Source organism: Prionailurus viverrinus, chromosome B1, assembly GCF_022837055.1.
Source record: "Prionailurus viverrinus isolate Anna chromosome B1, UM_Priviv_1.0, whole genome shotgun sequence".
NCBI lineage: Eukaryota > Metazoa > Chordata > Mammalia > Carnivora > Felidae > Prionailurus > Prionailurus viverrinus.
The window spans coordinates 173,563,505-173,589,809 of NC_062564.1; the positions used below are offsets into that span (position 1 = coordinate 173,563,505).

The following is a 26,305-nucleotide window of genomic DNA, read 5'->3' on the forward strand; positions in this document are numbered from 1 at the left end:
AGTACAATTAATACAGCTTCCCTCCTGTCCCCATTAGCAATGATTAAATCAGTGGAGGGCCTTCTAATTAATGGCAGTTTGGAATTGAAGATATTCAGTAGCTAGCTACTGACTGAAAAACGTAAAGATAAGGACTTACGTGAATTCAAGCTGAATGGCATATTCTTTTGATATAAATGGTATCTGGTCTGGGGCTAACCGCTTGGCCAGTTGCAGGGCACTGTCCCAATGCTGTAAATCTCTTCTCATCTATTGGGAAGAGAAAGACCTTAATTTCAAATGAACACATTATTATGCACAGTCACCATACAATGCTAGTTTTACTAGAAGTGATTGGAAAAGCTTTTTGTTTAAAAAGTGGAACTTGATCTTGGTAAGGATAATGTATTATTATAGCATACAGCCTCAGTGGGAGTGATAGAGCTCCCAAGGGGGTAATAATTGGTCTTGGGGAGCAAAAACATCTTACTATTATGATGGTGTGTGGTCCTACAAAATTCAGTCTTCCCTAACAAAATACTACTCTTTAGTATTTAATTTTTATCAATTGGGAAAAATTAAATAAAAATTAACCCAATCAAGATTAATTTTCTAGTTAGAGGGGAGATAATTTAAAAAATGAGAAATACTTTACTATAGGAATTGATGTTATTTTCTGAGAAAATCTGAAGCTATTTCACAACATGAATAATAGCAAACATAAATATAAAATGTGAACCTGTCTTTCCTCCTGGCTCCTGTGATCTTTTATCTGCATCTGGCACATAATTCCAAACATAAACTAATTATTAAAGAATCTTTTAGAGTTTACTCCTCACTTTATTCACATTTTGTAAGGAATGAATAATAGCTAACATTTTTCAAGTGCTATTCTTTGCCAGCTGTACAATTCTAGTTGAGGGCATTAACTTATTTACTTTTCCTTAGCAAGCCTTTTGCAAGGAACTTTTATTGTACTTATTTTAGAAATCCAGAAACTGAGGCAAAGAGAGGCTAGTTTAGCAAGTTATACTGCTAGTACCTGGCAGAGCTGGGCAGTAGGGCGGTGCCTCTGACCTCTTACCCAGCTAACTCCTCAGCCTTCGAAGTGAGGTTAAAGGGACGACAGGTTAATCACCCCTCTCCACTGGGAAGTCAGTCATCACTTCAAATCCTTTACAAATCCCGTAGCACACAACAAGAGCCCACAACTAAATGCAGAAGGGCTAAGGTGACATTTTTGCCCTCATATCACAACTATATTCCTTTTTTTCTTTAATATGAAATTTATTGTCAATTTGGTTTCCATACAACACCCAGGGCTCATCCCAAAAGGTGCCCTCCTCAATACCCCTCACCCACCCATCCCTCCCTCCCACCCCTATCAACCCTCAGACTGCTCTCAGTTTTTAAGAGTCTCTTATGGTTTGGCTCCCTCCCTCTCTCACTTTTTTTTCTTTCCCTCCCCCATGGTCTTTTGTTAAGTTTCTTAGGATTCACATAAGAGTGAACTATATTCCTACTTCAGTGCCTATAGTCCAAATTTTGAAATTTTCTCAGGGTGTCCCCTATTATCACAAATAATATTGTAAAATTATCTAACATTTTTAAATTTAGTTCACTTAAAATTATGAAAATTTTCTGTAGAACAATTTGAAAAAGTGAAGTTGTAAAACTAACTAACAGCAAGTGCGTTTTCAAAACCCCTCCTCTAAGTAGTTATGGAAATGCTGGTGTGAGGTAGGATAACGTTAACAATGACAACAGCTACCACTTTGTGTCCTTACTATTGGTCAGGCACTGTTCCAGAGATTTAGTCTCATTTTGAAATCTTTACAGTAACCCTACAGGCTAGATACTGTGACCCCTAATTTTAAAAAATGGGACCTAGGGCACAGAAAGATTAAATAACTTGTAGAACATTACACAGAGCTGGGATTTGAACCCAGACACATCTGACCCTAGAGTTCATGTTCTAACAGCAACTCTATTTTTTATCTTATCTTATCTTATCTTATCTTATCTTATCTTATCTTATCGAGAGCGCCAGCATGGAGAGGGGCAGAAAGGAAGAGAGAGAATATATCCAGCAGTCTCCAAGCTCAGTGTGGAACCCAACATGGGGCTCCATCCCGTGACCCTGGGATCATGACCTGAGCTGAACTCAAGAGCCCAATAATTGCTATTCCATTTAACCACTTCTTCCTTGTGTTGAGCCAGGTCCTTCCCTCTGTCCTAGTCCTTCCCCTGCAATGTTCACCTCTGGGAAACTAATGGTGGTATACTAGTCCTCAGTGTACCTCTTGACACACGAGAGAATCTCATACAGCAAGTAAAAGATACATGTACCTCAGTTTCCCCACTTGGGAAATAGGTAACTAACCGCTGGGATTGTTGGGAGGGTTAAAGGAGTAAAAATATGTGAAGTGCTTAGAAAAGTGCCTGGCACCATGTGAGCTCTAGATACATGGTGACTGTTTTCATTTGTGTACATTTTTATAAATTTAATAATCTGTTCTCTTTGGACACAGACTTTAAATTATTTGGTAATGTTAAAGTAACATGCCTTTTATGGCTCCACAGAACACAGAATGAAAGTAGTTTTGAAATTAATGAATACTTAGGGGTTCTTAAAGCCGAAATGTCTAAATTCTAGGAAGGAGAAGGTGTGTGGTGTCTGGTGCTGAGAAATTTTAACTACACAAAAGGGGATCCCCTTTGCGTGTTCTTCCCATCCTTATTTGCCACCATACCTCCAGGGCAGCAATGGGACAGCTGGATGCCAGGTACAGGTCCTGGGCCAGGTTGAAATCATTAGTAAACATGGCCAGATGTCCTGCCAGAAGATTGTAGTCTTCTATTCCCTACAAACAAAAGCAGTTTTAATGAGAACAAATACAGAATTTCTTTTTTTTTTAAAAGCCTTTGCTTAGTAGGAAGTGGTAACGGTCTATCGACTAACTTGTTGAGTTAGGTACGATTAACTTCAGAAGCTTAAAATGACTGAATAAATACCACTTAAATACTAACTAATAATTCTCATGAGATGCTGTTTACCTTTATCTGTTCCAAGGACATCACTATGCCAACATTTCTGATTGTCCGATAGACGCGGATTGCGAACTCCACTTCCATGTGATGGAGACAAGCTCCGGCCAGCTCATTCCAGGCAGCGTGATCATTCAGAATCTTGCATATTTCCCAAGCATCAGAAAACCTAGCATTTGAGCACAGGATTTAATCAGGGAGCTCTACTCGTTCCCTAATTGGCAATGCTCAGGGTATATATAATACAATGTCACATCTCAGATAAATTTGCAAACCATTTCTTCATCTGTAATCATCATTTCCAAGTTATCAAAAACTACATAAACTTGTCTTCCTTTATTATACAGATAAATGCTTTTTCTTGAACTTCTTTTACTAATCTGACTCTATGCTGTATAACCACCCTCCCTCATTAGCAACTAACTCTTTTCTTTTGTTTATTTTTGGGTTTATTTCACACAGAGATGAAAATTATTTCTCTTCTCACATGAGACTAATAACAGTACTCTCTCTACCCCTACATATTTGGAAGTTTACAACAGAGGCCAGCAAACTATGGCCTACAGTCAGCTGTCTGCTGCTGTGACCCAAGTCTGAGTGGAACAAGGCCGCTCGGTCCATTTTTTATAGATTGTCTTGGCTGCTCTTGTGCTACAATGGCTGACTTGAGTAGATGTGACAGAGATCCCATGGCTTTTAAAGCCTGAAATGTTTACCATTTGGCCCATAACAAGAAAGGTTGCTGACTTCTGGTCAAAACATGACCATAAATGCCAGTTGAACTTTTTGTGGGACCCTTGCATTAATGAATATATTATATCTATCCATCCATCTGTTCACCCATGCATTTTCCCAGCCAACACACATTTACTGAGCACCTGTTCTGTGCCAGAAACTGAGCTTGGAACCAAGATACAAAGATCAAGCCCACAGTCACTGTCTTTTAGGCCGTCATAATTGGGGAAGGTGGAAGAGACAGGTAAGTCAACAGACGACTCTGACACAGTATGACACAGGTCATTGAGGGCTTGTGATATGTGAATCTGTGCTAAATGCTTTGCCTAAACTCTCTCACTAGATTACTCTAACAGCCCTCTCCACTAAGGAATATTATTATTTCTTCTTTACAGATGAGGAAAAGTGAAGCTCAGAAACCTCACAAGACTAGCCTGTCACACAGCAGTGGGGGTAAGGGGGAAGTACTCTAAACCACTGTGTATACTGCCCTGTGGCAATCCACCAGAAAGACCCCCAACCAGCCTGCCAGAGGTTACGGGGCTGCAGGGAACGCATCCTGGAGCAGGAGAGGGCTCTGTTGAATGTGGAGAATAAGGAGTTCCTGCATACAGACATAGGAGAAGGGTGTTCCAGGAAGAGAAAGCTGTATGTGCCAAGGCAAAGAATCATGAAAAACATCAGATTCAAGCAGCTGGCAGAACACAGAGTGGAAGAATGGGGACAGCTGAGGCTGGCATTAAATCATCAAGTGTCCGGTACGTCATGCTGAGGTCCCTGAGGAGTAGGGATTTCTTCCTCAAGGCAATGGGAAGGATCTCCAGCAGGAGAGTGAGAGCATCAGATTCAGATTTTCAAAAGTGTGTGGAGAATAGAGGAGACTGTCATGAGGCTATCAAAGAGAGAGAGGTCAAGAAGTGGTGACATCATATATTATTCCAAGTGAGGGTGCGAGTTAGTGGGAGAGTATGGGGGTGGGGGAGAAAAGGGTCTGGTGTATGCATGTATGCAGGTGTAGGTGTGTGTGTTGGGACAGGTGCACACGTGATAAGGACTGGGGGAAAAGGCCAGGCAAGATGAGTTGTTTTAAACAGAGAAAGTTTGAGGAGCCTGTGGACTCCCAAAAACACAACTGGTAGGCAGTGGGAAATACAGGTTTAAGCAAAAGATGCACATTTTGGAGTCAGCCTCTTATGAATGTTGTTGAAGCCATGTAAGTAGAGGAGATTCATTCAGGAAAAATGATTAGAGAAGAGAAGAGGGAGATCATGGGACGCTGAGGAACAGCAACATTTAAGAGATGGTCAGAACCACAAAAGAAGACTCAAAAAAGCCCCAAGAGGTAACAGGAAAAATCAGATTAAAAAAAGAAAATTACAAGCTAGGCAAAACCAAACTTCTTATGATGACATTAAGATACTGCTGAAATAATGAGGTTTATTAGAATTTCACAATAACTGTGCTATCTGGGTGATGAGAAACCTCTTCGTTCTAAAGGGCTTAGTACAACAGGACTTCCTTTAGAATTTACACATATTCTCACACCCATTATCTTATCTGAGCCTCACAACAATCCTGTAAAGTAAACAAAGTAAATACTATTATGCCCATCTCTTTCAATAGGATTTGGCCTTTAAAATCACAAAAGCAAATAAGAGCTCCAGAGAAGTGTTTGGAGCCCTACCTTTTTAGCATTAAAGTCCGTGTCAGCATCTGCCTCAGTTCATCAGGCCCCACATCTTTTAAACTGTCGAGGAACTTGTGGGTGCTAAGGTAGATGTTGTTTATTTTTCCACTCTGTGTCTGGCAGGTCAACTCTCCATTATATAACAGCAAAGGTTTATGCGAGAAGGGAACTTTGGTGCCTCCAGCCAAAATCACCTTGGATCCTGTATTTTAAAATAGACATCTTAATGCTAAAAGCGAATACTCAGCACAAAAACCAGAAAGGAAGGTTTTAATTTCACTGTCACGGAAATTTAACGACAATTGTACAAAAAGGTGATTAAGTACCTTGTATCGTGTCCTTGTGAAAGACGTAGGTGTACACCTTATCATCATCGTAAGCAATAAATACACCTTTATCCATTGGCCAGTTTTCCCAAAGGACACCTTTAATGGTTGGTGAAAAATCTGGAATCTCATAGGTAGCGTCATTGACCTACAAAACAGGATTTACAGATTTGCCCCAAGCATGTACTTTGTTATCACTTGCCTTGGTAGGAGCCTGTCTGCAGCCGTGGTTGGCATAGTTTTCCCAACGCATTCAACCCAACAACACTCCAACCGTAACAGGAAGGAAAGTTCCTTTCCCGATTCTTGTACCAGATCTGGCTTGGCCTAAAACTTGTTGAACTCGGGAAAAACTATAAGTCTGGACACAAAGCTTCAGCTTAAAGAAAAAAAAAAAAATTGAAACTTCTCAAGACAAAAGAAATTTAAACTATGAACACACTGGTGTTTGGAAAATTTTCAATCCCTGGTATATAGAACAAATTAACTCATACATATTTGAAAATTAAAGAAATTCCACTGGGTCTGTTTTGTTTCAAAAAACTTCTCCATAATGCATTCCAATAAATTGAAAATGTACTGTTAGTGATATAAGCTATTGGCCTTGGCAGACAGGCTTATATAATATCCTGAATGTGAAACTGAGAAATACCTACCTCCTCTCTACCCTATTTGCCTCTCGGAGTCAGAATGAAATAGAAGATTCTTGCAGATAATAACTAATACTATAGAGCTGGCTGTCTAACATAGTAGCCACTGTGTAAATCCACATGCAGCTATTTGAACATTGAAACGTGTGTAGTCTGAACTGAGATGTGTGTAAGTGTAAACTATCCAATAGGTCTCAAGGAGCTAGGATGGACAAGAGGGTAAAACGTCTCAGTACTTTATATTGATTACATACTGATATAATAATATTGGGTTAAACATATTAACATGAATTTCACCTGTTTCTTTTTATCTTCTTAAAAAAATTACCTAATCAAAAATGTAAAATTGTACGTAGTTCTAATTGTATTCCTATCAAATAGCGCTACTTACCAGGTACTGTGCTAATTACTTATATGTACGTAACCTCATTTAATTCTAACCTCACACTGTACAAGATGGGCATTATTATGCCCATTTTGCCGATGAAGAAACTCAGGCACCAAGGAATTTGTCCTAAGTCACACGGCTAGTAAGGTGAAGAGTCAGGATTTGGACCCAGCAGGCAGTCTGGCTCCAGTCTATGCTTCTAACCACTATGTTACACTGATGCTTGGTTTGTGCGGATGTGCACACCAGGGCCACTGGACTGGTGGTAGAATTTTTAAAGGGTAAACATTTGTTGAGTGCTTATTACACGGCAGACACTGTACTACAAGCTTTATGCACATCATCCTATTTAGTTTTTACATAGCAACCTACAAAGTAGGTACTAGAACTGTACCCATTTTATAAACGGTGAAACTGGGAATCCAATTAAAGTGAGAGCTCTGGAGGAAGCCACTCTGGGCTCCTACCACATATACCATTTCATGACTGTGTGACCTTGGGCAAGTTCCTTGTCTTTTCTTTTTCTTTTTTTAATTTAAAAAACATTTTTCTTAACATTTATTCATTTTTTGAGAGACAGAGAGACAGAGTGTGAGTGGGGGAGGGGCAGAGAGAGGGAGACACAGAATGTGAAGCAGGCTCCAGGCTCTGAACTGACAGCACAGAGGCCGATGCAGGGCTTGAACTCACAAACCATGAAATCGTGACCTGAATTGAAGCTGGACACCTAACTGACTGAGCCACCCAGGTGCCCCGTTAATTATCTTTTCTATGCCTTAGTTTCTTCACCTGTAAAATGGCCAATAATATGAGTATTTACCAAGGAGCCTGGCTGTCTCAGTCAGTAGGGCATGCAACTCTTGATCTTGGGGTTATGAGTTAGAGCCCCATGTTGGGCATAAAGTTTACTTAAAAAATGGGAATATATCTGGGGTTGCTATAAAGATTAAGAGATAACTGATATATGTAAGGAGTATTCTGCACAAAAATATTCGTTGTTATTATTACTAATCTTTTTTAATTTTTTTTTTCAACGTTTATTTATTTTTGGGACAGAGAGAGACAGAGCATGAACGGGGGAGGGGCAGAGAGAGAGGGAACACAGAATCGGAAACAGGCTCCAGGCTCTGAGCCATCAGCCCAGAGCCCGACGACGCGGGGCTCGAACTCCCGGACCGCGAGATCGTGACCTGGCTGAAGTCGGACGCTTAACCGACTGCGCCACCCAGGCGCCCCTACTAATCTTAACTCCAGGTCTGTTTGTCTGTCTTTAAGGTCCATACACTTAAATACTGCATTCTACCACCTCTCTCAAGGGCAACGTATTTACGAATTTTCCGTAATATATCACAAGTCACCCTTCATGGGCTTCCAGAGAGTGATGGGGGGACAAGGCTGTTTTATTAGGGCATTCATTAGTAAGAAAAATGTCATCTCTCCCACTTCTATTGTACAACATAAGTCACTTCCTCACCATGCACACAGTGAGGAAAAATCAGTTGAATGAATATACATACGAAGGGAACCTACAGGTAAATGTAAGAACTTTAAAGAGGAAGAGCGATGGTGTGAATTGTTCCTTATTCTCATGTATGCACACCGCAGGAGCAGTATTTCTCTCAAATTCACTGAAGTTGAGTAGAGAAGTGAGCTGCATAGCAGCAGCACACTATGACAGGCCGAGTGCTCAAATCAAATCAAACGCACAGCAACCTGGTCTGGAGTCCAGGGGCCTCCGCGCAGCCTCCTCCTGTGCCCTAGGTGGTGGCAGGGGAAGGCCCACACCACAAGCCTTCCTTTCCCTTCCCTGCCACACTGGCCTTACTTGTGGAAGATCGTCTGGTGTTATTTAAAAGAGGAATTCGCTCCTGTGGGCACTACACTCCCCTCAGATATTGTGCCCAACCACGTAACTGTTACCCTAGCAGTGAGATCTTAATTTGGATAAAAGCAAATACCCACCCACAGGTCAGAGTGGGAGAGCCTGTGCTCTCATACAGTCAGTCTTTTGTGTGGATTTTGTTTTACCAGGACTTCTTTCTTAACACTTAGCTGGGCTGCAAGTTAGAGTTGGAAACAGGACTTGGAATGGGCAGCAACAAGTGAGATAATTCTGGAACTTGAGGGGTTGAAGGGTGGTAAAGCAATAAAGAGGCAGGGCTTTAACGAACACCTGCTAAATGGCTGCTACCAAGTGCCCAATCACGGGTTTGGAAAAATCAACTCACTGAAACCTCAAACCAACTCCACGAGAAAGGCCATGTAACCTCTTTAACAAAAATTATCAAGGAAAGGAAAACTGTAAAAGGAGAAAGAAAAATGCATCAGCTCTTTCTGACTCTTACTCTTCAGCCTTTCCCTAGCAGCCAAACCCCATTCTGCCTCCAGCTCCTGTCAGATCCCTGATTTACCCGCCTACCCTCTAGGTGCTCTCAGCAGCAGTTTCCACCCACGGGGAACCCACATGGGGAAGCAAGGCAGCTCGAACGAGTGCCCTGTTACAGAAGGGAGATCTGTACAGGATGAATTTCCGTATCAAGTAGAAAGAACTCAAGGTTATCTTTCTATTTATGTCATTTTCCCTCATTGGTTTTGTGACTGGGAGAGGAACGGGTTGAGTAAGAACTGGCACATTAGGAATTTTGCTTAAGTAATACAAGCACTCCTGTGGAAACTTGTTCTACTTATCAAAGAAAGAAGAGAAAAAAAGAAAAAATTAAAGAAAGAGAAAGACAGGCAGGAAGGAAAGGAAAAGAAGGAGAAGGCGGGAAGTCTCAGCATCTAGTGAAGTGTACAGGGAGGGCAAAGTAGTCTTCACCGAGTGGCTACTGAGGTGGAGGAAGGCACCAGGGGAATGGCTATTAAGACATGTCTGAGAACAGCTGTAGGCTGTGTGGACTGTGAACAAGGACATACTAAATCATTAACTGGATATCAAAGGGAAATGAAAAATCCAAGTAAAAGATGTAAAATCACATTTCCTTTTGCTAATCTATTTCCAAAAAAGTTAAGGATGTGTAAAAAGCAGAGTAACTCATCTAAAAAGGGTCCATCTGTTTTTAATTATGAAAAAAATGCCTTTCCTTTGTGTTCAGAATCTTTAAGGCAAGAGGAAAATCAAATAAGGTGGGTGGAAAGGAGTCCCTGCCCTTTGAACCTTATTGCACAACTGGAGAGAAAGGTCATGTACACGAAGATATATTGTAATCTTGTGCAGTAAATCAGGTTAAAGTGGTATAGGATATAATTATTTTTCCATTAAAAAAAATCTTTCTGGTACTGACACTATGAAAAACTGCAGAATATTGGACAAAGTGTTTCATTTGTTTTTTAAGATTTTATTTTGAAGTAATCTCTACGCCCAATGTGGGGCTTGAATTTACAACCCTGAGCTGGAGAGTTGTGTTGTGACTGAGCCAGCCACGAGCCCCAGAAAAAGTTTTCTTGATGTATAGTTGTAGAAATAGATCACAAACACGGTAACAAAGTACTATCATCTTTGAACTGCATAAGAGAAAATGATTTTATATATAATATATATTAAAAACACTGGGTGTTATATGTAAGTGATAAATCCCTAAGTTCTATTCCTGAAATCATTATTACACTATACGTTAACTTAGGTTTAAGTTATATAGATAGATAGATAGATAGATAGATAGATAGATATCTCTATAGATAGATATATATAGAGATAGATAGATATATAGATAGATAGATAGATATAAAAGACAATACTGTGAACAACTATTTCCACCACTAAAGAAAAGGAGTATGAAACATAAAGAAATAATCACAAAATTAACTCCAGAAGAAGTAGAAAATCTGAATATACTAATAATCGTGAAGGAATTAAGTCAATAGTCTAAATTTTCTCCCTAGAAAGATATCAGTTGCAGATAATTTTAGATTTCACCAAATCCTCAAAAAAGAAGTAGTTAATCTCTGTCTTTTAATCAACTGTCTTAATGAACTCATTTGAAACATTAGTATAATAGTGACTCAAACTGAACAATGACCATATGAAAATTATATGCTTATGTAACTTATAAAAGTGATATTCTTAAAATATTGAAAATAAAGTGCATAAAAATGAAAAAAAAAAACCCACACTTTTCTTTGTATATCGCATTAAAAAAAATAAGTACTTAAAAATCTTCCAGACTTACCGGACAGTAGACAAATCCATCACTTTTTTCATCAATGAAAACTAATCTGGTCCCATTTGGGTCAGGAAAAATCTTTTTCACACTGACAGGGTGTCGATAATCATTAACAAATTGCCAGTCTTCAATGTAGAAATACTGAATGATACCAGTCTAAAAAAAATCCAGTCATAGAAATATAAAGGTTGTCAAAAAAATACTTTTAGCACTTAAACATACTTCCTAATTTTAAGAGAAAATATACCATATTTTCATGTAGGAAGAGTCTACAACAATTGTTTACTATATGTAAAGGTACAGACCCGAGACAGTAAATGAGAATGTGCATTTAATTCAACAATTAGTTCTAACATTCTTAGTGATATAGCATAACTAAAGCATAACTGATTTTCAGATGTTTTCACTTATAAGAAATATCCTTACAGTTTAAGAATAACTTTCAAACCATGTTATTTTAAAATATTTTGCTGTTGGTAGACAAATTAGAAAATTAAATTTAAAATAAAAACAAACCACCTGATGCAATCAATTGTATTTTTATATATTAGCAATGAACTGTAGATACCAAAATTTAGAAATATATTACCATTTACAATCTCTCAAAAAAAACCCCGAAATATTTAGATATAAATTTAACAAAATGTGCACAGGATTTGTATGCTAAAAACTATAAAACACTGATGAAAGAATCAAAAAAGATCTAAATAAGTGGAGAGGTATACTATGTTCATGGATTGGAAGACTCACCATTATAAATATGTTAATTCTCTCCAACTTATATACAGCTTTACCAGAATTCTAATAAAAATCTCAAGATTTTTTGTAGATACAAACAAGATTATTCTAAAATTTATATGAAAATGGCAGAAGAACTATAATAGCTAAAGCAATTTTTAATAAAAAAAGAATAAAGTAGGAAAATCAGTTTAATCAGTTGCAAGTTTTTGGGTTTTGTTTTTTTTGTTGTTTTTTTTTTTTAGCTACAGTAACCAAGACTGTGTAGTATTGGTGAGTGGACAGACACATAGGTCACTGGAACGGAATAAAGACAGACCCACCCAGATACTCCTAATTGATCCTTTTCCTTTTTTTACAAGATGTCTGTACTTCATTTTAAATAATAGCATATTGAGGTATAACTCATATACCATGTAATTCACCCACTTAAAATATAGAACTCCATGGTTTTTAGCATAATTTACAGATTGATTTGTATAATGCTTGATCACAATTCATTTTAAAACAATTCATCATTTCAAAAAGAAACCCCATTTAGTAATCTTTCTCATTTTCCCCAACCCCATCCCACTCTCCCCACAGTCTTAGGTAACCACTAATCTACTTTTTATCACTAGATTTGTCTATTCTGGACATGTTACATACACAGTATCATACAATATGTGGTCTTTTGTGACTGCTTTCTTTTACTTAACATGATGTTTTCTAGGTTCATCTACTTTGTAGTAGGTATCAGTATTTTATTCCTTTTTATTGCCAAATAATATTCCATCATATGGATAAGCTATATGTTCATTTATCAGTTGATGGACATTTGGGTTGTTTCCATCTTCTGATTATTATAAATAATGTTGCTATGAACATTGGTATACAAGTTTTATGTGGACATATATCTTCATTTCTCTTGGGTATATACATAGGAGTGCAATTCCTGGGTCATAAGGTAACTCTGTTTAATCTCTTACAGAACTGCCAGAGTATTTTCCCAAGCAGCTGCACCATTTTACATCCCCACCAGCAGTGTATAAGAGTTCTAATTCCTCTCCATCTCTCCCAACACTTGTTATTATCTGACTTTTTGATTATAGTCATTACAGTGGATGTGAGTGTTAACTTCACATTTACTCAGAAGTGAAAACTTGTTCACATAGAAACCTGTATGTGAATGCTTATAGAAGCTTTATTTGCAATATTCAAAAACTGGAACTAATTCAGATGTCCTTCAGTTGGTGAATCCTTAAACAAACTGGTACATCCATATCATAGAATGCTACTCAGCAATAAAAAGGAAAAAAATTATTCATGCACACAATGACTCAAATGAATCAAATGACAAATTATAGAAATGTAGAACAGATTACAGTTGACCCTTGAACAACACAGGGGTTATGGATACTGACCACCCCCATAATCAAAAATCCACATATAACTTTTGACTCCCCCCCCCCCCCAAAATTACTAATAGCCTACTGTTGACTGGAAGCTTTACCAATAACACAACAGTTGATTAACACATATTTTGTATGTTAAATGTCTTATATACTGAATTCTTCCAATAAAGCTAGAGAACATACTACAAAAACCTTAAGAATACATTTACAGTACTATACTGAATTTATTGGAAAAAAAATCCACATATAAGTAGACCTGTACAGTTCAAACTCCTGTTGTTCAAGGTCAACTGTAACTTTGTTACCAGGGATCAAGATGGGGGTGAAAGCAGAAGGGAAGTGGATGTGTCTATAAAATAGACACGGATCCTCCTGGCGATAGAATTATTCTGTATCTTGACTATCAATGTTAATATCCTGGTTATAATATATAACATGTTACCATTGGGGGAAACTAGGAAAAAAGTATATTGGATCTCCCTGTTTTGCTTCTTGCATGGGATCTCTTTGTATTGTTTCCTACAACTGCCTGTGAATCTACAATGATCTCAAAATAAAAAGTTTGATTAAAATAAAAACACATAACATCTCGGGGCGCCTGGGTGGCGCAGTCGGTTGAGCGTCCGACTTCAGCCAGGTCACGATCTTGCGGTCCGTGAGTTCGAGCCCCGCGTCAGGCTCTGGGCTGATGGCTCAGAGCCTGGAGCCTGTTTCCGATTCTGTGTCTCCCTCTCTCTCTGCCCCTCCCCCGTTCATGCTCTGTCTCTCTCTGTCCCAAAAATAAATAAACGTTGAAAAAAAAAAACACATAACATCTTGGACTTCTATTCAGGCCAAGACAGAGTAACAAACTGGATTTAACTTTCCCACCCAAACAACCAAAAAGAACAGACAAAATCATGAAAAAACAATTGTCAACATATTGGAATGAGGCAACAAAGAACAGTGATGCCTGAGATTTTGGAAGCAAACCAGGTGAGCCCTATGATTGCTCCAGCTTTTGCTTTGCAAGTTTTCAAGGCATGGCAAAGGGAGGAGGATACAGGCAGGGCAGGGCTCCCTGAGTTAAGGATATGGAGCTGAGAGTCCAGGGAGCACAGGTGGCTGGACTTTGCAGGGCAGAGGACAAGAGACAAAGAAGCTTGGAGAGCTGCAGGGGGTCCACCGTGAGTCCTCAGCTGGTAGCAATGACTGCATGCATGTGAAAAAACTACAAGGCCATGGAAAGAACCATCCAAAGGGATTAGAGGGAACAGAACTGGGAATAGTGACTGTTTCCAATAGTCAGATTGGAAAAAAAAGATCATAGCTCACAGGGCACTGGGTACAGAATACGGAAAGATCAAAAGTGAGAAATAATTAGCTATAGACTGAGCACTGTTTCACATCTGCCTAAGAAATTATAAAACCAAGACTCAAAAGGGCCAAACTGTTTCTAAGTCAATTAACTGCATCCCAGAGCAAAGTTCAAGAATATTTTTAGAAATACAAAAATATCTAGCACCCCAAAAGGTAAAATTACCAGGTATGCAAAAACACAGAAACACATGAACCATAATAAAGAGAGTAATTAATCAAGAAAACCTGACACAGATATTAGAATTAGCAGATAAGGTCATTAAAACATGAAATTTTTTTAAAACTATATTTCATGTTTAAAAAGTTAAGTGGAGACATGGAAGACTAAAAAAAAGAAACATATCTTCTACAGATGAAAATACCACATGTGAATTGAAAAATACATTGGATGAGACTAATGACAGATTAGACACTACAGAAGAAAAGGCTAATGACCTTGAAATACAGCAGTAGAAACCATCCAATATGAAACAAAGAAAAAATAACAAAATTATTTGAAGAGCACCAATGCTAGGATAGCTTATTGGGTTCAATATAACTGTGTATTTTTTATTATTTGATTTTATCTAATTTGTTGACTTCTTAGCTACAACTTTGTTATTTTAGTGGTTTTTAGGTTTTGTAGTATACATACAACCTGTTAACGGGCATCTACAAAAGATCTGTAGCTAAAATCATACGTAATGGTCAAGAACAAGATGAAGACACCACTCTCACCATTCCTATTCAACAATGAATTGGAATAAAAGGCATCCAGATTGGAAAAGAAGTAAAACTACCTTTACTCTGAGATGACATGATCATCTATATAGAAAATCCAGTGGAATTTACAAAAAACTACTAGAACTACTAAGTGAATCTAGCCAGGCTGCAGTATACAGGAATAATACACAAAAATCAGTTGCACTACTATATGCTACCAATGAACATTCAGAAATTAAAAACTAAAATGTAATACTATGTATTAAAAAAATGAAAAATGCTAAAATACAAAAATATGAAATACTTAGGTATTAATCTGATAAAAGGGGTATTGGTACACAGAAAACTTGAAAACACTGAGATAAAGAAAACCTAAATAAATGGAAATATATACCTTGCTCATTGGTGAGTAGAGTTTAAGATGGCAACTGATCTGTAAGTTCAACATGATACCATTAAAATTCCCAGCAGCCTTTTTGTAAAAATTAACAAGCTTATCATAAAATTCAAATGGGGATGCAAAGTACTGAAAATAGCCAAAACAACTTTGAAAAACAAACACAAAGTTGGAGGGCTAACACTACCTGATTTTAGGACTTATTATAAAGTTACAGCAATTAAAACAGCATGATACTCTTATAAAGATAGACACACAGATCAATGGAATGAGCAATTCCAGAAAGACCCACTTATTTATGGATAATTGATTTTTTAAAAATGTTTACTTATTATTTTTGAGAGAGAGGTGTGGGAGGGGCAGAAAGCGAGTGAGACACAGAATCGGAAACAGGCTCCAGGCTCTGAGCTGTCAGCACAGACCCTGACGCAGGGCTTGAACTCACCAACTATGAGATCATGACCTGAGCTGAAGTTGGCCACTTAACCGACTGAGCCACCCAGGCGCCCCTATGGACAACTGATTTGTGACAAAAGCACAAAGATGATTCAGTGGAGGAAGGACAGTCTTTTCAACAAATGGTGCTGGAACAATTGGAATATCTATAAACAAAAAATGAACTTTGATCTATACTATACCTTACAGTATAAACAAATTAATTCAAAATGGATTGCAGAACCAAATATAAAACATAAAGCTGTAAAACTTACAGAAGAAAACATAGTAGAAAAACCTTATGACCTTGGGTTAGGCAAAGATTACTCAGACAGGACACCAAAAGCACAATCTATAAAAAAAAAATTTTCATGTTGGACTTCATCAAAATCAAAACATTTTTTCTCTTTGAAAGACACTGGTAAGAGAAAGAAAAGAAAACTCATGCAATGAGAGAAAATACTTGCAAAGTATATATCTGATAAAGGACTTAAATCCAGAATATAAAAAAAAAAAATTCAAAAATCAATAATAAGAACACAACCCAATTAGGAAATAGCCAAAGAAATTTGAACAGACATTTCACCAAAGGTACACAGAAAGCAAACAAGCACATGAAAAGATGCTCCACATTAATCCATTAGAGAAATGCAAATTAAAATCACAATGAGATTTCACTTAAGATACACTTAAGAGTGGCTAAAATTAAAAAGACTGACCATGTCAAATGTCAGTGAGGATGTAGAGGAATAGGAATACTCACATACTGTTGATGGGAATGTAAAATGGTACAATCAATTTAGAGAACAGACTGTCAGTTTCTTAAAAACTTAAACACACACATGTCATATAATGTAGCCATTCTACTTCTTAGGTATTTATGGAAGAGAAAAGAAAGCATGTGTCCATGCAAAGACTTGAACATGAATGTTTACAGCAGCTTTATTTGTGAAGACCCCATACTGGAAACAATCCAGGCTGGAAACAACCCCAAACTAGAAACAGCCCCAATATCCATCCTTAGGTTCTTGAGTAAGCTAATTATAATAAATGCATACTATGAAACACCACTCCAGCAAGAAAAAGGAATCAACAATTGACACACACAGTAGGAAATGAATCTCAAAATAATGGCACTGAATAAAAGAAGGCAGATAGAAAGGAGTACATACTGTATGATTCCATTTACATAAAACTCTAGAAAACAGAAACTCATCTATAGTGACAGAGAGCAATCAATGTGGTGGGACAAGAAGGAAGAATCATAAAGGGGTGTGAGAAAACTTTTGGGGGTGATGGATGTGTTCACTAGTTTGACTGAGTTGATGGTGTTTCACAGGTATATACATGTCAAAACTTACCAAATTGTGGCTTAAAAATTTTTAATGTTTTAATTCATTTTTGAGCCAGAGAGAGAGTATGAGTGGGGAAGGGGCAGTGAGAGAGGGAGACACAGAATCTGAAACAGGCTCCAGGCTCTGAGCTGTCAGCACGGAGACCAATGCGGGGCTCAAACTCACGAACCGAGAGGTCATGACCAGAGCGGAAGTTGAACGCTTAACCGACTAAACCAGCCAGGCGCCCCTCAAATTGTAGCCTTTAAATAGTGCAGTTTGTTGTCTATCAATCATACCTCGATAAAACTTTAAAAAACATGACGTAGTCAGAATCACTCAAGAAATATTGAGATAAATGCTGACTTAATGTCAGACCACCACACCCTGAGTTCTTACTTCAGAATGCCATGTGGCATAGTGGAAAGAGTGGATTTTACATCAGGAGATACTGTTCACGTTCCACGTCTATCACAAACTTACTAACCTCTTAAAGTTCAGTGTCCTCATCTCTAAAACTTCTCTGCTTATTTTAGAAAACTAATGAGATAAAATAAGTGAGATCGGGGCTTTATAAACTGTCATGTATCATACAAATGTATTCTATTTACTATTATTTACCATTTCCCTTGCCACTTTACCTGACACATGAGGCCTACCCTACTGGTGTATATTACTAAAAAGACTGATCATTTTAGGTCAAACTTAAAGTCTCCCTTATGGCAATAGTGTGTTTTAAGACATGCTCTTTTTTTAAAGAACAGTTCAATGTGAGAAAATGAAACATTTAAAACAGTGAATTGCTTTTCTAATTAATGTGGAAAACTGCCCTTCCTACCACCTTTACTAAATTATTTTAGAGATTGAACAAGATAACCGATATGATAGGTTTTGAAAAATCTTTGAAACCTTTATTTGTACAAATATAAAGTGCTATTACTATGTTTTATGTCCATGTGACTAATGTAATATTTAGAGGAGTAGGGTACTAGTGGTTCAAAAGACGAGACGGTTAAAGTGGGATTCTCAATACACAATTAATTTTACTATTTATTAAATGCCTACTAAGTGTAGGCAGTGAAGATCTAAAGCGGAATGAGGTGTCTTATGTTCATCACCACATTAAATCCTTAAAGCATCCAGATAAGGAAACTGAGGCTTGGAGGGGTTAAGTACCACCTAGCAAGTAATAGAACTGGCATGTGAACCCAGACTTTCCAGGCTCCAAAGTCTGCTCTTTTTACTCTGCCATCAGAATTGCTTATAATCACAAAAGCAACTTGATAGCAAATCATGCCACCTATTTGCTGTATATGTCTATCTACTGTAAATAATATAACATACACAATATACATGCATATTACAAAATAACAATTAAAAATTCCCCTATGTTCTGTATCAAAGAAGCCACTACGTACATCTGTACCATAGATGAGGAAATCACCAGTTAAGGCATGGCATAAAATACGGCACTTATCATCCACTGCCGGGAAGAGTCGAGTCTCACGTTCTTCTTGAGCATCCAGGATTTCACTTTCTATCTAAAATACAAAAGAATAATAGCTTATAGGTGTATTTGACTAAACCTGGCCTGTAACAATCTAGGGAGATAGGAGAGAGTCTTCCTAAGTTCGATTAAACGTTCAGACTACTGAATGTCTACTGAAAAAGACATCAGACAGGAACAACCTGGCAGGGCAGCATTAAACAACCCCTTTTAGGGGAATGGTTTTGCAGCAGGCCCTGCAGTGGTAATAGCTACTCTCTTTGGTTTCCCAGAAGCAAAGAGGCATGAAATAGATGTAAGAGAGGCCCTTGTTTAGGGACCACATTGTGGGACCCAATGTCTTTTGAACAATAGGCTTCGTTTCAAGGATCCCCCCTAGCGACATGCCCAAATACAGAAGTCAATTCATTCCAGGAAGACCAGGCATATAACATGCCCATCAGTTTTTAATTTCCCACTAGATGCAGTCTACCAACAGGATCTACTTGGCTGCGGCAGTGTTGTGAGTAGCACAGTGGATATTTTGTTGGGTTTCTTGGAAACAGAGCAAGAAAGTTAACTGAACATCTCATGCAGAAGGGGTAAAGAGTTCTGTTAGTCCCTTATGCACACCTGGCTTTCTAGCTTTCTGACCAAAGTTCTTGATAATATGACATTAGGCTGATCATCATCATCATTTAAACTGAGTCATCACTAGTCCTGAGGGCTCTGGGACATCAAAATTATACTTACCAAGTGCAACTGGACTTTGCCTTCAAAAAGTGCAGCAGCATAGTCAGAATGAAGGCAAACACTGGATACCGTCCCCAGATATTCCACATCTTTCAATTTTTTAACAGCTGTAGCAATAAACACACACACACATTAATATATAAATGAAATTACATAAAGATCTGCAAATAATTTTTACATGTGTGTTTTTAAGGGCATTCTGAACCAAAAATTTGTATTTTGGCCGTTCTAAAGACAATCTTAGTTGTCATATAGATTTGCCTTTCAGGAATTCCATAGTGGTGCATGTGAAACCAAGTAAGAGAAAATAAAATCACGCATAAAACAATGAAAAATTACACTTTCGTGACAATAAGCTTAATGGTGTACTCTATTGGGGGATAATTCTCAGGCTCACTCTACTCCTGAGGGAGATCTGACCCCCAAAGGGGAGAAGAAAAAGCAAGGCTCCCTTCAGGTGCTAGTGGTCATTACTTCATGGATAAAAGGAGGGGGAAGGGACCCAACCACTAGCCTACCCAAGAAAGTGCCCAAGAAAGTCATTGTGCAAAGGTGGATCACACGTTACTTCATTTAGTTTTGCTCATGACCCCTTACAAGTAGAAGAATCCTCATTTTCCAGACGAAGTCTTCCAAAACAAGGCTCAGAGGGGTAGATAATTTGTCTACAGTCACCCAGCTACAAGGAGCAGAAGGGGAATTTGAACTCGGGGCCTAATTCTAAAGGTCAGACTCTGCCCACTATACCAATGCTGTGTTCACTGCAAAGGTAAAGGATAAAATCCTTCCAAAAATTATGCCAAGTTTTTAGAGGACTCACATAACCATTTAAGCTAAGAAAGAGGCATCTGAAGACAAAGAGTGAAAGACCTGGTCTTAAAAGAAACTTTCAGCATTTCCCAAATAATAACAGAAATTACATGCTGGTTAAGAAAACGACAACTGGATTGATACTTGCCATTTTCTCCAAGGACATAAAACCAAGCTCGATTATTCATTCCCACGGCCAGGTGATAGAGCCCTACGGCTACAAAGTTGGGTTCCACATCAACAGACACTGTGATTGGCAGCTCCTAGAACACAGAAGAGTAGCAAGTCAACTGCTACAACCATTTTGGTTTTACTGATAAATAGAATCAAAGTAATACTATTTTCATACTCCTTCTACAGGGTTGGCCACAGTGACTTCAAGCAGAGAGGTGAGATACGCAATCCTTGTGCTGCAGGCACTCCCGAGGATGGGAAGCTTGGTCAGGAAGACGTGCAGTGAGCCCCTCTGGGTAGACAGTGCCAGCAACTGGCCATCATCTGTCCAGGATAAGGTGCCCAACCCTGAAGTAAGTGACAGAATAAAGGAGTAGTCAAGAACAAATAATACTGTTGCGGGCAAACGAATATTTTTATTTTAAACTACAGAGACAAAAAAAAAATCAAGTGTTTTCTTTAATGGTCTATACAGACTAAAACTTCACTATGGACAGGCATGTGAGCATGAGCATTAATTCATTCAGTAGTGGCTCAAAGAGAAAGTATGTCAGAATTTAGATTTTATGACTGAAATTGGGATTAAACTCACTATAAATCTTTAGATGAAAATGGATTTACAGCTTTGTAGAGGAGTAGGTTCTTTTAGGGAAACCTAATGAAGGTTAGAGTTATGGTTATTTTAGCAAACTCTAATGAAGGGTGTTAATTTTATTCCTCCCACAATAAATGCAAATCATATAATAGTAAACACACTACTCTGTCATTGCAATAAAATGTCACTCTGCTTCAGAAAAACCAGTACCTTTATTTTCATCATCCAGGTTGATTATAGCATACATATCTTTTAATTCTGCCAAGTCATGAATTTTAATGCTGAAAAATGAAAAAATATGTATATAAATATAAGCGTTAAGCAAAATTGTTTCAGTTCATGAAAAAGTGTAGGCTACAGAACAGGTCAGTGTTTTCCAAAGGGGCCTGTATAGGATAATCATTTGGGTCAAGGTAAGAAAATAGAATTTCTATAATTACATTTTATCTTAAAAAATTTTTCTTTGTGGGGTGGTGGTTGTGCCCAGCTGCATTCTCTGATCTATAGTTTTAGGAACAAGGAGGTTTAAGTTGCCCTGAAGAAAACTTTGTGTAGGAAAACTTTCTTCTGAGCAGCATTAATTATTTAAGAAGTAAAAGGTTTCTCTTATCTGTGTGCTCCTCCGACCACCCTGAGTTCTTTCATACAAAGAGAAATGAGGTATAACAGAAAGACCATTTATCTGGAATCACAAGGCATAGGTTGAAAGCTCTGAAAAACTGCAGGCATATTGGGCACCTGGGTGGTTCTCATGATCTTGCAGTTCGTGAGTTCAAGCCCCGCATTGGGCTCTGTGCTGACAGCTTGGAGATTGGAGCCTGCTTCGGATTCTGTGTGTGTGTGTGTGTGTCTCTCTCTCTGCTCCTCCCCCACTCTCTCTCTCTCAAAGATAAATAAACATTAAAAAAATACTAATGAAAAACTGCAGGCATATTACTTCATAGGGTTACAGAGAAGATAGGTCAGTTCATGCCAATGAAAGTTGCATAGCACAGTGTTGGGACACAATGGTTTTAAGATTTCTTTCCTCTTTTTCTCCTTTCCTCTCTCCTCCCTTCCACCCTTCTAGGGTTTTCCCTTTATATATATTACTTCCTTGTTTTCATTTAACTTTTTATTTTGATATAATTGTAGATCCACATGCAGCTGTGAGAGAGAATATGGAGATTGTATATACAGAGATTGTCTATACCCTCCACCTTTCCTTACATGTTAATATCTTGAAAATCTACAGGATAATAGTATAGTCAAATAATGACATTGATATAACCTCTTTCAGATGTCCCAGGTTTTACCTGTATTCATTTTGTGTGTGCATGTGTATGTACGCATGTGTTTGTATTTCGTTCCATGCGATTTTATCACATGCGAGATTGCTGAGATCCAGGACCACAGTCAGGATATAGAACAGTTCAATCACAACAAGGATCCTTGTGTTGCCCTTTTATATATGCACTTAACCTCCTTCCTCTCCACCCCAGATGCATTCCTAAGCCCTGGTCACCACTAATCTGTTCTCCATTTCTATACCTTTATCATTTCAACAGGATTACATAAATGGAATCACACAGTATGTGACATTTTGTGAATGGCACTTTTCATTCAGTGTACTTCTCTGGAGGTTCACATCAGTTGTTGTGTGTATCAATAGTGTGTTCCTTTTTATGGCTGAGTAGTATTCCATGATGTGGATGTACTAGTTTAACCACTCACCCACTGAAGGACATCTGGATGGTTTCTAGTTTTTGACTATTACAAATAAAGCTGCTATAAACATTCATATTCAGGTTTTTCTGTGAATATAAATTTTCATGTGCCTGAGAAAAATGGCCAGGAGTGAAATTCCTGGGTCACACAGTAAGTACATGTTCAGTTTTTGTTGTTGTTGTTGTTTTAAGAAACTGCCAAACCAGGGCACCTGGGTGGCTCACTGGGTTGAGCGTTTGACATCAGCTCAGGTCGTGATCTCATGGTTCATGGGTTCAAGCCCTGCATTGGACTCTGTTGTCCGTGTAGAGCTTGTTTCAGATCCTCTGTCCCCCTCTCTCTGTGTCACCCCTACCCATGATCTCTCTCTCTCAAAAATGAATAAAATTAAAAAAAAAAAAAAAAAGAAAGAAACTACCAAACTGTTTTCCAATGTAGCTGTACCATTTTACACTCCTACCGGCAAGGTTTGAGTGATTTAGCTTCTCCTCATCCTTCCCAGCACTTGATGTTATAACTATTTTTAATTCTAGCCATTCTAATAGATGCATAGTAATATCTCATTGTGGTCTGAATTTGCATTTCTGGAATGGCTAATGATGTCAAACATCTTTTCATGTGTTTACCATCTATATATCTTCTTTGCTGAAATGTATGTCTTTTGCCGATTTTCTAATTGGATTGTTTGTTTTTTTTGAGTTTTGAGAGGGCCCTTTATGCATTCTTTTTTTCAACGTTTTTATTTATTTTTGGGACAGAGAGAGACAGAGCATGAATGGGGGAGGGGCAGAGAGAGAGGGAGACACAGAATCGGAAACAGGCTCCAGGCTCCGAGCCATCAGCCCAGAGCCTGACGCGGGGCTCGAACTCACGGACTGCGAGATCGTGACCTGGCTGAAGTCGAACGCTTAACCGACTGCGCCACCCAGGCGCCCCCCTTTATGCATTCTAAATACTAGTCCTTTGTTGGATACGTGGTTTGTGAATATTCTTTCTCATTGTGCTGTTTATCTTTCATTCTCTTAACAGAATCTTTCATGGGGTAAAATTTTTTAGTTTTGAGCAAGTCTAATTTTCCAATATTTCCTTATACAGATCATGTTTTTGGTTTTAAAACCAAGAACTCTTTGCCTAGACCTAGAAGATTTCCTGTTTTTATCTAAAAATGCTATAGTTTTGCATTTTAAATTTAAATCCACGACCCACTGAATTAACTTTTGATTAAGGTGTGAAGTTTGTTTTCCGGTTTTTTCCATATGGATATCCGGTTGCTTGGGCACCATTTCTTGGAAAGGCAATTTTAATTCTATTTAATTTTCTACTTTTGTCAAGAATCAGTTGTGCATATTTGTGTGGGTTTATTTCTGGCTTCTCTATACTGTTCTATTGATCTATGTGTCTTTCCCTCTGCCCATACCACATGGTCTTGATTACTGCAGCTATAAAGTGAGCTTTAATACTAGGTAAGATGATTCCTCTCATTTGATTGTTCTCTTCAAAAAATTTTTTTAAATGTTGATTTATCTTTGAGAGACAGAGACAGAGACACACACACAGAGCATGAGTGGGGGAAGGGCAGAGAGAGGGAGAGAATCCAAAGCAGGCTCCAAACTGTCAGTGCAGAGCCCTATGTGGGGCTTGAACTCACGAACCATGAGATCATGACCTGAGCTGAAGTTGGACGCTTAACCAACTGAGCCATCCAGGTGCCCCTTTATTGTTTTTTTTTAAAGATTGCTTTTAGCTATTTTAGGACCCGTGATTTTGCATATATACAATTGGTTCTTAAACAACATGGGGGTTGGGGGTGCCAAACCCTGCACAGTTGAAAAATGGCATATAACGTTTGACTCCCCCAAAAGTTAACTAATAGCCTACTGTTGACTGGAAGCCCTATCGATAATATAAACAGTCTATTAGCACATATTTTGTATGTCATATACATTATATACTGTATTCTTACAATAACGTAAGCTAGAGAAAAGAAAATGTTATTAAGAAAATCTTAAAGATTTTAATTTACATTTACAGTACTGTATGTATTTTTAAAAATCTGCATGTAGGGGTGCCTGGGTGGTTCAGTTGGTTGAGTGTCCAACTCTTGACTTCAGCTCAGCTCACGGTCTCATGGTTTGTGGGGGTTCAAGACCTACCTGCACTGTCCGTGAGGAACCTGCTTGGGATTCTCTCTCTCTCTCTCTCTCTCTCTCTCTCCCTGCCCCTCCTCTTTCTCTCTCTCAAAAAAAAATAAACTGAAAAATAAATCTGCACATAAGTAGATCCAAGCAGTTCAAACATCTGTTGCTCAAGGATTAACTGTGTTTTAGCATAAACTTGTCTATATCTACAAAAAAACCACCTTGGGATTCTCATATGAATTTCATTAAATCTATAGATTAATTTGGAGAGAACTGATATCTTCACTATGTTCAGTCTTCTGACCTATGAACAGTGTGTTTCTCCATTTCTTTGGGTCTCTTGATTTCTTCCAGCATCATATTGGAATTTTCAGCACATAGACCCTGTACATGCTTTGTTATGTGTAGATCTAAGTACTTCATTTTCTTTGGAGTAAAAAGGACATATTTTTAATTTGGTTTCCATAGGTTTGTTATCAGTATATAGAAATGTGACTGATTTTTGTGCATTGATCTTGCATCCTACGGCCATGCAGTGCTCACTCATTAGTTCTAGGCATTCCTTGTTTGTACTCCTTGAGATTTTCTACATACGCAATCATTTCATCTGCAAACAGATGGTTTTACTTTTCTCTTTTCAATCTGGATGTAGCTTATTTCTTTTTCTTGTCTTAAACTGCAGTGCCTAGAACTTCTAATATTAGGTTGCATTAGAGTAGTGGGAGTGGAAGCCTTGCCTTGTTCCCAATCTCAGGAGGCAAGCACTCAGTCTTTCACCATGAAAGATGATGTTAGGCTTTTTAGTAGACATTCTTTATCAAGTTGAGGTAATTCCCCCCCATCCCTAACTTACTGAGAATTCTTATCATGAATGGGTGTTAGATCTTATGAAATATTTTTGTGTGTCAACTGATGTGATAGTATGGTTTTTCTTCAGGTGCAGATATAGTAACTTCATTGAATTATGAATGTCGATAAGGCTTGCATACTTGGAATACATCCCACTTGGTCATGAGGTATAATTCTTTTTATATATTGCTGACTTCAGTTTGTTAAATTTTGTTGAAGATTTTTTGTCCAAGTTCATGAGAGATTGGTCTCTAGTTTTTTTTTTCTTTCTTTTCTTTCTTTCTTTCATTCTTTCTTTCTCTTTGTATAGTTTGATTTTGGTATAAGGCCTTATAAAATAAGGTGAGAAGTGTTCCCTCCTCTTTTATTTTCTGAGGAGATTTTGTAACATTGGTGTTAATTCTTTTTTAAAAAGAATTTGGTAGAATCCTCCAGCAAAACCATCTGAACCTGGAGAT

General features: G+C 38.0%; 1 protein-coding gene across 6 annotated transcripts in view; it reads right to left on the reverse strand.

Moving 5' to 3' along the window:
• The window catches only part of WDR19 (WD repeat domain 19), a 113,667-nt gene that overhangs the window by 54,982 nt on the left and 32,380 nt on the right, over positions 1-26,305 (reverse strand). For all 6 annotated transcript variants that reach the window (XM_047855452.1, XM_047855450.1, XM_047855453.1 and 3 more), the window contains 11 exons: positions 21,364-21,434; positions 20,734-20,906; positions 20,533-20,647; positions 19,575-19,681; positions 18,754-18,876; positions 10,983-11,132; positions 5,776-5,923; positions 5,447-5,651; positions 3,037-3,196; positions 2,733-2,843; positions 140-249 (listed from right to left, as the gene is read on the reverse strand). In XM_047855452.1, the coding sequence (XP_047711408.1) occupies positions 140-249; positions 2,733-2,843; positions 3,037-3,196; positions 5,447-5,651; positions 5,776-5,923; positions 10,983-11,132; positions 18,754-18,876; positions 19,575-19,681; positions 20,533-20,647; positions 20,734-20,906; positions 21,364-21,434 (1,473 nt within the window). The remainder of the gene's footprint in view (positions 1-139; positions 250-2,732; positions 2,844-3,036; positions 3,197-5,446; positions 5,652-5,775; positions 5,924-10,982; positions 11,133-18,753; positions 18,877-19,574; positions 19,682-20,532; positions 20,648-20,733; positions 20,907-21,363; positions 21,435-26,305) is intronic.